This window comes from Alligator mississippiensis, chromosome 3 (genome assembly GCF_030867095.1).
Source record: "Alligator mississippiensis isolate rAllMis1 chromosome 3, rAllMis1, whole genome shotgun sequence".
In the NCBI taxonomy this organism is placed as follows: Eukaryota; Metazoa; Chordata; order Crocodylia; family Alligatoridae; genus Alligator; species Alligator mississippiensis.
In genome coordinates, this window is record NC_081826.1 from 72491359 (window position 1) to 72503848 (window position 12490).

General features: G+C 46.5%; 1 protein-coding gene across 1 annotated transcript in view; it reads right to left on the reverse strand.

The window, feature by feature from the left end:
- Positions 1-8412, reverse strand: part of XKR4 (XK related 4) — a 338005-nt gene extending 329593 nt beyond the window's left edge. The window contains exon 1 of the mRNA XM_019498521.2: positions 7589-8412. Within this exon, the coding sequence (XP_019354066.2) occupies positions 7589-8412 (824 nt within the window). The remainder of the gene's footprint in view (positions 1-7588) is intronic.
- Between the last annotated feature and the right edge of the window lie 4078 nt (positions 8413-12490).

Here is a 12490-nt window from a genome sequence, read left to right on the forward strand (position 1 = left end):
AGTGTCCCAGTAGGCCTCTTAGCTTCACTGCTGCTGCCATGATATGAACAGTGGCCTGCATGATCAAAGGATCTTTAATTCGTTGTGATGGTGGAGAGAGAATGTTGTTTAGAAAGACAATTAATATGGTGCTTGCTGTTTGTTTCATTTCTTGCATCGCTGTGAGGTACAATACCATTACTCTTTGTGACAAGCTGTTATGAAGCTCAATAAATAAAAACATTTTAATGTCCCTTATTTTCATACACAATTCACAGGTTACTCTTGCTGATGAGGTCTTTCCCTGTGTCTTTCCGTTCCCCTATATCTTTTGCACCTCCAAACTGCTGGCTAAGCAAACTAGACTGAGTTTTCCTTTAACCGTGTCAAATATAAGAGGAAAAACAACAAATCAGAATTAGTCAGGCAGAGCTTTAAGACATGATTACAATAGTTCCCAGAATGTGGCATGCCTTTAGAAACAAAGGCTAGGAAATCAACATGTGCCATACCTTAATTTCACCCACTCAAAACCTGTGCTTACTTTCTGCATCATACTTGGAGTCCTCACTTCTACTGCTTGATAACTACAAATTCATGGTCTTTGCCCATACTGCTCACAATGGTGGAGGGCCTATAGATGGGATACATTCATTGCTGACTTGTTACTATAGTACAAATTAAAACTAAAATGATAAAAATCTGGGAAAAAAATGTTATTGCCCTCACTTATCTTGACCTATATTATTGGAATAGAGGACAAGATTTAATCAGGCAAACCTTATTCAGGGGCACATGTGAAAGGGAAGTATGATGGGCCATATATATAGCAGACATTATTTCCCTTGGTAGCTGTATTCCTTGGAAACCATGGACTTTCATCCAGTTGCCAGGATGTGGCTCATGAGAGCAGGAACCAGCTGACCCACTTCAATTAAATATGTCTTCATAAGAGATCCAAACTCTACTACTACTACTCCTACTACTACTTTCAGAACTATATGACTTTTTCAACTTAACTTTTCTCAGAACTAGGAAGGAAAAAAGAAAAAAGGATAAGATTTTTTTTTTAATGCACCTGGTTATTTAGCCTCTGGGAAATTAAAGGAACCACCTCCATTCTGTATTGATGAGGATGCTGTAAGTATTTAAACAGACCAGGTAGGAAAACCAGAGTTGCCTGGACAGGTATCCTGAGCACAGAGAGGCAGAAAGGAGAGCAGAAAAAAGGGCAGCCTGTGTCCCTGCCTGCCCTCCAGAGTTGTCTTACATACATGTAGGGCTGAGAAGTCCATGTTCCCACAAATACTCTGGAAAGAAATTACCTCTCTAAGACTAGTAGTGCTGCAGACAGTACTACATGCACTATGATTGTTCTGGACACGCATTCAGAGGAACAAAATGAAAGCAATGTGATTTAATTAGGCTGCAATGGTATAAGCTCAACTCAATCTGGAAACTACCTGCAATAATTCTCTCAGTGTTTCTTTTTTGATAGCTTAACATGCTAGTAAAGCTATTATCTGCTCCCCATTCCCTGTAGTTAATCCTGAACCTATTGTTCAGACCCCATCCTAATTCCCTCCTATGCTGGCTAAGTGACTACGGAAAGGGGTTGTCTCCTTTCTGTCCCAGACATTAGGGCTGCGTCTACATAAGACGCTGACTGCACAGTTGTTACTGTGCAGTCATTTAGTACATGTATACCCAAGTACTAAATGACAGCACAATAACCAATGTTACTTCACAGCAGCATCCCTGCATGGATTCCTAGTGATGCTGACTGCACAGTAACTCATTACTACTGCACAGTAGCTTGTTACTACTGCATAGTAGCATCGCATCACAGCTCATGCCACATGACACTACTGTGCAATAGTAACAAGCTACTGCACAGTAGTAATGAGCTATTGAGCAGTAAGTGTTTCATGTAGATATGGCCTAGGAGTACCAGTCACATTCTGGAGCTTCTCCTAAATTAATTTATAATCCTGGTTTATCAGAAAACTCATTCCGTTATGGAACAAGCATCTGCATTGAACGCATGGTATCAGAAAGCACCAGCAATTAACTTGGTTGCCTCTCCCTTGGCTGACCCATTCCTTGCTTCAAGTAAATGTCCTTTTATCTATGTCAGCTCAGAGCTACTGCAATGAACATTGAGGGAGAACAACACCAACCATATTGAAGCCAAATGCACAATACTGGCTCAGACATCCAGTTACCAACTCCTTTGACTGGTTCATGGGATCCTAAAAAATGGGGATAAACAGGAAGCATTTAGTGTGTGAAAGGGGATTTAGAATGGAAAGACAAGATTTCTAGGTCTTCAAACAAGGTACTCAAGGGATAATGATTTAATGATGAGCCCTCCACCCAACTGCTCATGTGATGCCTCCTCCCTCCCAGTGTTCAAGTGGAGAGAACCACTATCCTTTTTTCACACAAGTCCAGACAAAGACCCTTGGAATAACATTCTCTACTGTGCTTCCCAGAACCTGAAAACAACTAGTTGCTGCTACTTCCTGTAGCAAACATACAGGGTACATGAGACAGATATGGAAACATATTCTTTTTGAAAGCAGAATTTAAAAATAAAGGAAAAAGTTATTAAAAAAAAAATCATTTAACAGAACATTTTATTTTAAAGTCAACTACCTAGGCAGATCTAGTGCCTGCCCTCAGTTGCATCCAAGCAATCATACTAACTTCAACAAGATGGTAACTGAGGGTCTGTTTTAGCAGGCAGCCCAAAAATAGCCACTATTTTTTTTCACTTGTGTGTTTTCTCCTTCAAAATGGCAGGATTCAGACCATAGTAGTTGGGGAAATGTGTGATAAAACCGACACTTTTCATTAAAAAAACCTGAATTTTTGTATAAATAATTTTAACTTATTTGATACAGTCCTACTTTTCTAACATTCTAGTAAAGCTTTGTATTAATAATTTTAAATGGTCTTTTCACAGTATGCCCCATGTAGCGTTAGAGATCCCATTAAATTTCCATTAGTGTATTTTAATTAAAACTAATGTAATTGTTTTTAGTCACCTTGCTTATAATTTATTTTAAATAACAATGAATCTTGGTTGTAATATTAAGAAAAAAATATAGAAATCAGCATAACAGAACTAATACATTGGAAGAAAACATTTTCTCTGCCCCAAAATTTATGGAGGCCCTGTTATACTAGAATACCCATAAAGATGGGCTACTCATATTGAGGATGTCACATACTGCATTCTCCAGAGCACCGTGACAGGGACAGGTTTGTACTCCTTCTGATCTCTTATGAAGACAAATTTCATAAAGCTGGGTCAGCTACTAAGGAAGTTCCATTTCCTCCTCTCACAAGTCTCTTCCTTGCAATTACTTGGCAGGTCCATGGTTTCTGAGGACTGTTGCTATCAAGGGAAACAATGGCATGCAGCAAGGGACATATTAACCTGATGTGACACAATGCAAGAGCTCAATGGCACACACCCAATTCTCTCCATGGGGATATATGTATAAGTGAAAGTCTGAGAATGATGCCAAAAGACTGCACCCAATCCTGTGGGGCTCAGATCTGCTTTCTATATTCAACTACTGTATTTTTCTAAGTTTAGGAAAAAACACCTATGCTCTGATGTACTTACAGAACTGAGCAAAATGCAAAAGCCCACCAGTTCAACAACAGAGGTCATAAGGTGTACATTGCCTTTCACTATGCAAGCTCCCTGTTGATCTCTCAGCACAGTTCAAGACTTCTTCCTGTATTTTCAACACCTTGTACGGGACTGGTCCTAGTTACTTAAGGATCTCTCCTAACCTCTTTCCACTTAAAGAGATCACCACCTTCTTGATATGGAAGTTCCAGCAGAAGAATGAAACAGCTGGCAAATCTGGGATGATTAACACTTCAAGAGTTACAGAGGTGGTTGGGTATGTTAGTTTGAAGACAGGCAGGTTAGTTTAAAGATAGGGCAGGGTGGCAGATTAGACACTAACTGGTTCAGAGAGAAATAAATAACAACCTACTTTGTCAGATGCATTCAAATGCATACAAATCTTATTGCCAGCAGTGTGCTTTGGGAGGTGTAATATTTCATGTCCCCCTGTATGAGTGGCCCATGTTGATGTGCATGTGTGAACTAGGTTGTTGCCTATGAAAACTCACACAACCCTGAACCTTCATCTTTAAGATGTCAGCCTACCCTATCTTCTGCCTCAACATTAGTTTCATACTTCCACAGGAGATAAACCAATGCAGCAGAACCCACTAGTTGATGCAATTACAATTAACATTAGTCTCAAAGCACTGGTAGCAAAATAGAAAACACACTTCTTGTACCCACATGTTTACACCTTTGTTTATGGTCAAGACCAGCCAAACAACAACAACAAGAACCACCACCAAATATCCTTGCTGGCAGGAAGAAATAGAAAAATATTATTGCCATCTCTGCTCCTGGAAAGTATTCAGCTACTCCAGGAGTGTGAGCTGCAAAAACAAATAAATAATTAAAGGAGATTTAACCAGGACCAAGGGGGGAAAAAAAACAAGTGTGAAAATGGGGAAAAAGAATCCCTAAGCCAAGAGAAAAAGTGGTAATACAGATTTCCAGCCAAAGGGACACCTCTATCTGTAAAACCAATACGACTCTCAATGTTTGGTATAGCACCATGCCCTTCAACACAGAGAAAGCACTAGCATAATCATGGAATTCAAGCCATCTCTATCATAGATCTACCATCACTCTGAACAGTTACAAAGTGTCCATTCAGGCTGCTATGCCACCTGAAAAAAATTTCAGTTTCAGGGAGTTTCTTCTAGAACTGGCCATATCTACTTTTCCAGAATTATATGCTTATTTTCCATGTAGCACACCAACTTTGGGCTCGTAGCTGCAGTGGGAAGCAACCAAAGGCATGGGGTCCAAGCATGCCTCTTTTGGCATAGATTATTCCCCATGGATAACCATGAGGGCTCCTATGTTACATGCAATCTAATTGGGAAAGAAAATGAAGATCAGCCTTATTGATCATAAATAGCCACTATAAAAATGTATGGAATGGACTACAATATCACTAGACTTATGATAAATATAGAGGATTGTTACAAACAAACAGCTATGGACCTGGTTAAGATCTATTTTGTTGATCAAAGAGCACACAGCATGCTAAAATATAAATTATCTGGTATTGCCTTACTGCGTTTGATACCCAGGTGGGCTTACGGAATTGAATGCAAAGCACGAAGAAGAGTTTTAAAACAGAAAAGGATGGTCAAGTAGATTAAGGACAAAAGATTAATCACTCTTGCCCAAAGCAAATACCATGGAAAAAAGGGTTTCCATTTCATGAAAAAAAAAATCAAGCAGCTAAAGAATCATTAGTCCCAAACAACCCCTGCCTGCACCAATATGTAAGATGGACCATACCCCACCCCAATCAGCAAACCCTATCCTTTTGCATATTTCTGTGCAGAAAGATGCTGTGGGAGACTCTGCTCTGTGGCACTCAGAGATGACAGGCTGTAGAGAGTCAAAACAGAGACCTTGCACCCCTCTGAGTGTGATTGAATTGCTCACTTTCTGTCATCTGGACCATTTGTCCATGGGGGGGGGAGGGGGAAGGGATAGGAAATGTGTTCTTAGTATGTTAAAATGACACAATGTATCAGATCATGCCTACTAAGGCCCCAGTCCAAACAAACAAATACATAGGTACATCTTTATACATAAGAATAGTGCCATTAAAACTAATGGCAATACTTGGGCTTAAAATTACTCACATGCATATGCAGGATTGCAGCTAAATATTAATTAGAAGGCATCTCACTTGGAGTCCTAAGTTCAACCCGAATTCATCTGAATGGATGAAGTCTGCCCAAATAATTTTGAAGAAACATTTTGCTTAGTAAGAAATTGTATTTGTTTCTTATCCTGTCATAATTAATAGAAACAACACTTGCAATTATGGATAATTTTCTCTACAAAGTTGATGAGAAATAATATTTCATATTTTAAAGTATTTGTTCTAATAATATAGGGCTGTAATAATAATCATCATAATCATTTTTATATTTGCAGCTTCACAGTCTGCAGGTTATTTATTACTACTTTCATACAGCAGATAACCAGATTATACAGCAAATACCACAACCAGACGTAAACTGTTTTGGAGCACATGGTAAAAAACTGTCCCAGTTCCAAAATATTGGTGGATTATGGGAGTTAAAAATTCCAGAACATTAAAAGAAGTGTATCGAATCTGAACTAAAAAAGCAGAAATATTAAATAATAGCATGTTCAGAAGATTTTTTCTTAAATTAAGATCTTCCACAGATCAAATGGGAAACTTTAATATTTTAACTGTTGCTTCAGTAAATTACCATATATATGAAACATGGCTTCTGTATTCTACAATACTATTTGAAAATACAACTACAAAAACACTAGGCATCCTAAAATCTAGGTTGTTTAAAGACAGTTCAAATCACAAACCAATTTTCTCAACTTAAAACTGTAAAAATCTTGATCCTAATGTCTAGAAAATATTCTTTTTATCAATTAACCAGCATGCCTTTTTCAGTCAATACTTGCCAGAGACTGAGTTAGTATGGCCTTCCCGTACAATACACATTATTATGGGACAATGTGAGGATAATAACGGCTTAAAAGTTTGTTTCAAGGAACATTTCTTCACCATCCAGAATACATAATAATTTGAAAGCAAAACAAGAAACCAACAATTTAGGGTACGGCTCTGATATAAATAAATGTGTCATGGCAGCACAACAATGGGATGACACCGCCATAGAGACAGATTCTAGGTAAAATCTCTTTGCTCTCCCAGATGTTCTCTCGTCAGGCCAATATTGTGCATATATACAAAGAGCTAGATAGACTCCTACAGAACATTTTCCGCAAAGCACTAACTCTTTTTCTACTTAACTCCTTTGCCACAAAGTTTGGGGTAACTTCAGTCCAGTGGTGTCTTTTTTTTTTCTTTAGATTGCGGCTTGATGTCATCTGTGTGCAAGGAGATTGTTTGCCAAGGGCAGGGAATCAGGGAGCACCTACCCAACCATCCTGGATGCCCACTAGCAGGAAAATTTAGGCAATCTCATCCTCCTTGTCATCATTCCCCTTTTCTGGGGTCCTTCCATCACCCTCCCCCCCGCCCCACCACCACCACCCTCCAAGCCCAGAGGAGGGATGATACAGTCACCCAAACTCCTTGCAACAGGCACTGACTGAGACTTTTCACCCCGGTGGTCGCATTCAGTGGCTTCATATCAAGCACATCAAAAGCGGTAAGGATGGGAGGCACTGGGTGTCTACACAGTCTCCGGGAGACGGCCAGAACTAGCAGTGGAGTGGGTGTAGCCATGATTCCCCCCACCCAAGCACACAGGACAGAGCTGGTGTGAGGAGGCTTCTGAGCCAGGGCCAGGGTACATTACCCCTGCAGTACCCAGGGGGTCACCTTCCTGGGGAAGGGGGAGCAGGTTCGGGCACTGCAGCCTCCTGCTCTACCATGGCATGACCCAGGGCAGGGAGAGGGGCTGACCCCTGCAGCAGGAGCTGCCCTTGCGCCCGCCAGGCAGGGAGAAGAGCCCTTACCTCCAGATCTGGCCAAGCTGCAGGATGTGGATGAGGGACTGCAGGAGCCAGATGCAGAAGGCGCAGGACGCCGACCTGCTCCGGCCGGCCCTGGCCCCGGGGCTGGTGCTGGCGGCGTTGCTGCTGCTGTTGCTGCTGCTGGTGGCCGTGGTGGCGTTGCTCTTGCTGGCGTTGGACGCCTGCCTCTGCGGCGCGCCGGGGCGCGGGGCGTCCATGTCGGCGGGCGCCGAGCTGCTGCTCACCAGGAGCTTGCTCTCGGCCGCCGGGCAGTGCCCCGCCGAGGAGGCGGCGGCGGCGGCGGCGCTGTCCTCGGTGCTGAAGTCGTGCGCGAACCAGCGGAAGCTGAAGACCTGCACGGAGAGCGAGCCGAGCAGCACGAAGAAGAGCGTGAGGCCGAACCACCAGCGCTGGCCCCGCACGTAGTAGTCGACCGCCAGCCAGAGGTCGGTGCCCACGTCCGCGAAGTACACGGCCACGGCGGCCAGGATCCAGAGGCAGTCCCACAGCGAGTAGCGCCGCTGCTCCCGGCCCAGCCGCAGGCACAGCGACGACGAGCCCCCGCCCGAGCCCCGCGGGCCCCCGCCGCCGCCGCCGCCTCCTCCGCCGCAGCAGCAGCGGGAGCCGCCGCCCGAGCCGTCCCCGCCGCCGCCGCCGCTGCAGCAGCCGCCCCCGGGCGCCTCGTCGTCGTCGCTGCCGCCGCCGCCCGGCCCCGCTCCGGCGGGCAGCCCCTGCACCGAGCCCGAGTGCTCCGAGTTCTGCAGCGGCGTGAACGCCACCTCGCCGCCCTTCTTCATCTTCAGCCGCCCGTCCGACTTCGCGGCCATGATGCTGCCGCCGCCGCCGCCGCCTCCACCCCGCCGGAGCGGCCCCGGCCCGGCCGCTGCTCCTTTATCCCGCGCCTCCCCCTGCTCCTCCTCCTCCTCCTCCGCGCCCCCCTTCCTCGGAGCCGGAGCCGGAGACGGAGCCGGTGCCGGCCCGGCCGCCGCTGGAGCGCCGCCTGCCTGCGGGGAGCCTGCTCAGCTGCCCTGCCCCGCCGGGCTGCCCCGCACCCGCACCCGGAGCCGGAGCCGGAGCCGGGCTGTGCCGGGAGAGCGCTGCCCGGCCCGGCGCATCCCGCTCTCCTCCTCCACCTCCTCCCCCCGCCGCCGTCGCCGCCGCCACCCAGCTGACTGACGCCGGGAAAGAGGATGACCTCATCCCTCCTTCCCTCGCTCTGCCGCTGCCGCCGCCCCCAGCACCAGCCCCGGCACCGGCACCGGCGGGCGGGGGCAGGCGGGGGCGGGGGCGCTCGGCCCGGCGGGGGCCCCGCAGGCGCGGGGGGAGGAAGGGGTGCTGGGTGCGGCCCGGGGCTGGGGGGTGGAGGGGGGGGGAATGCGGAGCGAGGGGCTGCGGGGTCCGGCAGGGGGGAGAGGCGAGGGGAAGCGGGGCCGGGCTGCCCCTCGTGGCTGCAGCCGGGCGCCCCGGGACGGCGGGACAAGTTTGCACATGACCCCCGCGGAGAGGCCGCAGGAGGCGGCGGGGCTCGGTTCCCGCGGAGCCGCCTGGGCCCGGCGCCGGGGGCTGTGATGAGATGTGATGTGATGCAGGAGGCCAATCCCCAGCACCGCCGGTCTCACTCCTGCCCCCCGCGCCCGCCGGGGAGGGCTGTGCCCAGGGGGGGTCCCCGCGACTGTCCCCGGGCTGCTGCTGCTGCTCGGCTGCCTTTGGAGCAGCAGGTCCGAGCTTCTGGTCCCGGGGGACAGCACGAGCCCGGGGGGCAGCAGCAGCTGCCCGTTCATTCATTCACAGGCAGAGCTCGCGGCCAGCCCAGGCGGCGCCCCTCGCCTTTCCTCCCCTGCACCTCCCTCTCGGCTGCTCCCCGGCCGGCCGGCCGGCCGGCAGGCGAGGCGAGGCGGGGGAAGTGAGCGCCCCCGCCGCAGCGACGTGGCCGGAGGGAAACCCGCGCACTGCCCCAAGGCCGCGCCTGCCGCGCCGCCCGCCGCCGGGCACCCCGGGGAGCTCTTACTTCAGAGTCCTGTTTACCCTCTTTATACTACATCAGTTTATATATATCCATATATACAATATATTGCGTGTGTGTGTGTGTGTATTATATGCCTGTGTATGTATATATCAGCCCCATCACCCAGCTAGAAAAATCATGAGAAAAGACAACCAAACCACAAAGATTGCGTGTGTGTATGTGTGTGTATACACACACATCACTTCTCAGTATACAATATACACACACGCACACACAATCCCTCCTTGTGATTTGGCTGGCATTTCTCTTATGATTTTTCTAGCTGGGTGAGGGGGATCTCTCTCTCTCTCTCTCTCTCTCTCTCTCTCACACACACACACACACACACACACACACACACACACATACATCCTGCCCATGGCAGGGGAGTGGACTTGATGATCTTATAGGTCCCTTCTGGTCGTTTTTTCTATTATTCCATTATATATATAGATATGTATATGTGTGTGTGTGTGTGTACACACACATATTCACATACTGTACATATATAAATATATTTATGTGTTTATGTATTATATGTATATATCATCCCCATCACCCAGCTAGAAAAATCATGAGAAGCTCCAGCCAAAGCACAAGGACTGTATGTGTGTATATATATACACGCACAAGTATATAAATATGTGTGTGCATGTGTGTGTGTGTATATATGTGTGTGTGTGGGGGTGGGTGTGTACAGTACACACCCACACACACACACATACAATCCCTCCTTGCGCTTTGGCTGGTATTTCTCTCATGATTTTTCTAGCCGGGTGAGGGGGGTGATATATCCATATATACACATGTGTGCACACACACACATATCCTGCCCATGGCAGGGAACCAGACTATATGATCTTATAGGTCCCTCCTGGTCCTTCTTTCTACGATTCTATGTTATGTTTAGACACGTATATGTATATTATATGGATATGTATATGTATATGTCATCCCCATCACCTGGCTAGCAAAATCACAAGAGAAATGCCAGCCAAAGCATGAAAGGGGGGGCAGGGCAGGGCAGGGGGTGAAGCCCACCTGTGCTGTGTGCACACAGCCCCTTCTGCTCCCCAGTTGAAGTGGAAAGCTATGCAGTGACAACCGCAAACACCAATTTGCTAGGCCTTCCCACTCTTCATGTCCCTATGCTGGCTATAATACCAGCTTTTCCTTTCCAAAGATATACCTGGTGCAACCTGCCATGAAAACAGGCTAACTAGACTGTGTATTATTGCATTAAACTATGTCTGCTTAGAGGTCTGTTAATGGCTGTATGGTTAAGCACTTAGAAGTCAGGCATTGAAAAGGTGATGATTGCACACAAGCTCAACTTTGCCCCCTGGTGCGGATGCATTACAATTCACTCTTTCATTACATTATGGCATAATGTTTCTCAAATAATATACTTTTGCTCTGCAACCTTAAATACTACTACATAGCTGTGCTTTTCATTGCTATTCCGTGTGTAACTTTAGGCTGGTAACAGTCCATTGGGTCTTTATGGATGAAGAGCATCAGTGGAAACTCTCCTCTTTCTACAAATTGTGATAATTTAGCTTGTGCTTATATGCTGCATATTGTATCCACTATAGTCTCTTGTCAGTGCTAATGCAGTTAATGAAATTGATTTAGTGTCTCATACATACCATCGAGTTTTCACTATTAGTGTATCATACTTAATTGCAGAAGAGTGTTTTGTACATTGCTTTTGATATCTTACTTTAAATTGCCTTTGTTTGTCATACATAGGGTAGTACAGAGGGCCAGCAGCTGCTAAAAAGATATAGGTTATAGTATGAGAGATGAAAAGGGATGGGTGATAGATGCTGGTCTTCCTTCTGCACCTCCTTTCCCTGAGCAGGCCTACCTGTAAGTTTCATTATTCATACAGAAGAAGCAACTGTGTTGAGGAAAGCAGATTGTCCCAATCAGTCATGCAGTAGATACTGAAAAGGCTGACAGAGCCCCCAGCGGCATTTCCTTACCTTGTGTGTCTGTTCTCGGAACCGACGTATCTGCATGGAGCGAGGGACCTGGAGGAAGCAGTGGTAGGAAAGGAGCTGGTTGCTGGGTGCAGAGATCCCCTGGCATCCTCCACCAGGTTTTAAAGCAGCTGTACTGAGGAAATAAATTTATGCCACTGTAGGACTGAGAGAGGCAAAGTTGGGTGAGTAAAGGCTGTAGAATCAGCTGGGAGCAGCTTTTGACATGATCAAATGATGTTATAAAATGACATCAGAAATAAGTTTGACTCCTTTGCGCCTCAATAGACAGCTCTCACCTGTGAGTTTATATATCCAGGAAAGGGCATATGTAAGCAGACATGGTCAGCATTAGAGCCCAGGCTGCATTATACTCAGCAGGACTATGTAACTAGCTGGATCTTTTCTAAGGAAGTAAATTTTCTAGTGTCTGCATCAATACATGGCCGCACTTTTTCTAATTTGCCCTTTTTGTTTCTGTGGGATAGCTAGCGGTGACCTCAAAATGGACAGTACTTTGGTTCCATGGAGCAGTGAAGACAATTTGTTTCTACAACCTGTCTAGCTACCAATAGCTTTCTGTATCTACATAATGAAGGCCCAGATTTGTTCTCCGGGATTTTTAAAGGAACAGTCAAGTCAAGAGAAAGGCTTCAATTGACCATGGCAAATTTAGAGCTCAAGGGCAGCAAGTGTAGACGTAAACTTATGCCCACTTTAATGATCGGCTTTAGATACTTCTACTTAAAGGGAGCTTTAGTGAAAATAAAAGTTTAATCCAAAATGCCAATAATGAGATGTGAAAACTATACGGGCAGCTCCCTTGGGCGGGAACATGCATTTCCCTGGGGGAAAAATAGCAGTGGCACTAGTTGTTAGGTGCCACTGGGCATACCCCTGCACGCATGCTCTGGC